Source organism: Pteropus vampyrus, unplaced genomic scaffold (genome assembly GCF_000151845.1).
Source record: "Pteropus vampyrus isolate Shadow unplaced genomic scaffold, Pvam_2.0 Scaffold15, whole genome shotgun sequence".
NCBI lineage: Eukaryota > Metazoa > Chordata > Mammalia > Chiroptera > Pteropodidae > Pteropus > Pteropus vampyrus.
This window is the reverse complement of record NW_011888796.1, coordinates 4,338,183-4,342,265: the sequence shown is the minus strand read 5'-3', so window position 1 is coordinate 4,342,265 and position 4,083 is coordinate 4,338,183. Positions and strand designations below refer to the sequence as shown.

General features: G+C 34.3%; 1 protein-coding gene across 1 annotated transcript in view; it reads right to left on the bottom strand.

Annotated features, from left to right (window-relative positions):
- Positions 1-619: 619 nt before the first annotated feature.
- Positions 620-4,083, bottom strand: part of LOC105309988 (coiled-coil domain-containing protein 170-like) — a 30,257-nt gene continuing 26,793 nt past the window's right edge. The window contains exons 7-9 of the mRNA XM_023526763.1: positions 3,904-4,074; positions 2,868-3,086; positions 620-802 (exon numbers count right to left, since the gene is read on the bottom strand). Coding sequence (XP_023382531.1) covers positions 644-802; positions 2,868-3,086; positions 3,904-4,074 — 549 coding nt within the window. The 3' untranslated portion in view covers positions 620-643. The remainder of the gene's footprint in view (positions 803-2,867; positions 3,087-3,903; positions 4,075-4,083) is intronic.

The following is a 4,083-nucleotide window of genomic DNA, read 5'->3' as shown; positions in this document are numbered from 1 at the left end:
CTAATTCTGTAAGGTCCACTATAACAAGGCTCCTTCCACCCTGAAGATCCCTCTGAAATGAAGCCCCACGGAAGACCCTTTTAAATCACCGCAACAGGCACTGAATTTCCACTGGCCTGTGCAGACATTATTAGATACTAAGAAAATGAAAAACACAATATAGTCTATTACACATTTTAAAGAATTCTTAATGACTGTCCTACCATTTCATATTTGATTTTCACACTCCCAGTTAATCAAATAGATAAGATAGATAAGATAGATTCAAATCGTGGAATAGAACTTTACCTGGATTTGGAAGGGGGTATACACAATAAGTTGTTCATTCTAGAAACAGGCTGTTAAATATTGATATAAATATTTCAACACAAGGTCTGATTAATATCCTGCTTAAAACACAGTTAATAATAAATATAATTTGATATATATTACAAGTACCAATCCAGACTAGACCATAAATAAGTCTATAAAACAAGATTATGAAAAAGAAAAGTAACTGCCAAACACCAAAGGAAAGAACAGATTCAAGTAAAAATTTTCCAATGTATTTTATTCATAATGTAGCCATACTCAAGATGCTGGAGGAAATGTCCGTATCTACAGAATTCTTGTTGGCAGCAATAAGAAGGCAGAACTTTTAAAATTAATTATCCTGTCTAGTCTCACAATCAGAAGCAATCTTGGATTTGTTAGATGCTTCATAATCTTGGATAATAAGCCTTAGGTGAGTGATAATTTCCTTGTCTGCTGTTTTCATGTTAAATCCCAACATATTCAATACAGTTTCTCGAAAGTCGACATGCTACAAAGAACCACCACAAAAATCAAGATGTCATTAGTTTTTGTTACCTTATTTTGTATAATAAAACTGGTATTAGAAAGTTAGTCTTACTAAACATTTCTTTATAAAATGTAACATCCTATATTCAAATAGTATTTTTAAGCTAGAAAAATGGTCTTTATTTAAAATTTTCTTTTCATTTTGAGATTTTTTTTCTTATTTTTAGACTATTATAGACTAAATCTAATTTTATTGCTGCTTGTTTTTCATCTATAAGATAATTACTTTTTGAACTTCTGATTTCCTGTTAGTAGTCCTTAAATACATCTCTCTCCACCCATCCTTTAAAAACTATAGCAATTAACAAGGAAAGCAGGTAAAAACATTCATAAATCATGCAGAAAGCATAACTAGAGAATACTATAGACTTCAGTTTGCATATAAGTAGGGAAATAAATATCCTAAACAAGCAGAAGCAGCTCCAGAGCCCACACTGGAGGATGCAGCTGTTTTCCACAGGTGTCCCAGAAATGCTAAATGGAGAAATACTAAGAACAGGTGTCCCAGAAATGCTAAATGAGGAAATACTGAGACCTGGTGGATCAGAACACTGGCAAGTGGTGAAGGAAAAGAAAGGGGCCTGGAAGCCCATGAGACCAGAAATGGCAGTTTTAAGGAAAAGATTTCCGAGGGGAGAGGGAAGTTCTTGGAAGAAGGGTGAAGTGTTCCTTGGAGGCTTGGTGATAAAGGAAAAGAAAAAAAGCAAACAATGGAAATGAAAGGATTTATACATACAAGAGAGTATTGAAGAATCAGACATCACATAAGCCCCCACCCCCAATATAAAAGGCTTGATCTAACAAATTTTAGAAACCACTCGCTGCCAACAGAAGAGGGTGGTATTGAGTTAAGAAACACAGTAAGTAAACCCTGCCCCCTAACTAAAGTAGAAACACCTGAAATTGAGAGGGCAGGGCAATTAAAGTGATTTTAAAGTGAATAGATAAGGGGCAAATAATATCCATACAAAATTACTTAAAGAGGAAAATAGGCAGTATTGCCCAAACTGTTCAGGTGATGAAAATACTTCCCCCAAAAGACAGCCATAAAGCAGGGGAAACATGTTTGATATGACACCTGAATGAATTAAATATTAATCAAACAAAGATTTGCAGACATTGGGGGGGGGGGAACCCACCTTTCTAAATATAATAATTCAGAATAGAAATGGACAAAAAAAGATGTACAAGATGCCTCATGAATAAAGATGTGATGATTGAACTCAAGCAAGAATAAGACAAAATCATCTCAGAAATAAATTGTAAACTACGGAGTGCCCCAAAGAGAAGAGGTCTGACTGAAACTATCATAAGGGATACTGAGAAGAATAAAAACAAAGTGAATATGCAGAAGTTAAAGAAAAAAATGATAACATCGTGGCTTTATGTTTTAAAATTCTCTTAAAGTAGTTGGTTAAAGTTACATATTTCTTAAGCAACTACTATATGGTGGTGTGACATATAATCCCACAATATCCCCAAATTATCAGGCTTTTAAGAATTCTCTTAAAATAGCTGCTTTATAAACAAATATAGTGAAAATCTAAGCCAGTTTAGAAGCACTACCCTGTTGTCCTAGAATGACCCAGCCCAAAACACATGGTTTCTCCTGAACTTCAATTCTCTCAAATCCCTACCCTTCTTGTCTTCGGTTAGTCAATGGATGTGTAGACAAACCTAAGATAATCATGTATCCCTCACCATAGGCATTTGACCTAAGCTGGTCTTACAAAGACTCTTTCTTGAGATTCTCTCTTGTCACAGAAACTATAAAACTCTGTGGCTGTCAATCAGATAGACAAGCTAACACAGAGAGAGATGCTGAGATGGTAAGAAAGACCTTATAAGTTTCCAGGTGCTCATCCTGGGGCCCAGGTGTATCTCTGCCCTCTCAGAGCACTGGTTGTTTTGATTCTATAAGCCAATAAATTCCCTTTTTGGTGGCGTCTAAGTTGAGGTGGGTGTTCATCACTTCAAATTAAAGAATCCTACTATAATAATGGTGATAAAATAATAATAATAACAACCTCTTGTTGTCGTCCTGATACTTCTTCAAGTGTGCTCTTTGTTGTGCAGGGCTCAGGAGTGACAGTGTCTAACATTTGATGGGCCTTGTCTTTGTCCCATCTTGCCTCTTGCTTGGCTGAGTTTAATGTAGTTTTCCAGTTATCTGTTTTTGGAGCTGCCTTCTCTTTCATTGCTTCTACTTTTGTAAAAGATTGCCTGAGCTTCTGAATGGTTTTCTCCTGTCAGGGTATAAGGTTAACGTTGGGAGAAAGGAAGATGACTATGATTAGATCTCTTCTAAATAATAGGCAGGCATAATGCATGATAACTCATGCTTCTATTCCTTTTTTTAAAGAGGTAGATACATGAAAAAGAAAGAAAAGTCCAAGATTTATGAATTAAGAGGACATTTCTACACCATGATACTCATCAATAACAGTAACTGAACACTCTTATAAACTAGGCCCTTGGTGTTTAAAGAGGTTTAACAAGTAGTGTTCCATGTCCTCAAATGTCTTACTGTCTGTGCTTATTAAATAAAGAAAGAGAAAATAACTGGCTCTGAAGTAAGAATATTGCTGATAAACTGGCAAAAAAAAAAAGTTGATCAATAAGTATTTACTGTATCTGTGCTTTAAGACATAAAATGTATGTTTGAAATACTACAACTGAAGCTTGAAATAGAGAAGATCCAAAGAGAAGCCCCCCAAAATAACTAAAACTTAACTATTACCCCAATAAGACAGACAAAAGTAAGACTAAAAGAAAAAGCAAGAGATCTAGAAGTTACCTTTGAGGAATAGAGAGGGGAATACATGGGGCTTCCACAGGATTGATAAGTCTTTTTTTTAAGATTAGTAGTAGATTTACAGGCATCAAACTTTATTGTTATATATGCTTTAATATTATATTTTTTATATGTGTGTAAAATAATTTTGTCAATTTTCTAAAGTTCAATGAGAAACATGCAGCTAAAATAGTAATAGGCTAAAAAAAAAAAAAAATTGTAACAGGCCAAAAAAAAGCTTAAGTGAATTTTTGAAAGCCTTTACTTACTTTAAGGACATTTACTCTTGTCAGTTGAATTTTCATATTTTTATTTGACAATTTCAAATCACTAAGCTGTTTCTGAAGTTTCTGAATTTCCTCCTCTAATCTTTGAGTTGTAGCAATCTGCAAATTCTGCTTAATCTTCAATAATGTTTGTTGCTTGTTGTCTTTCTCTAGCTTTTTGAA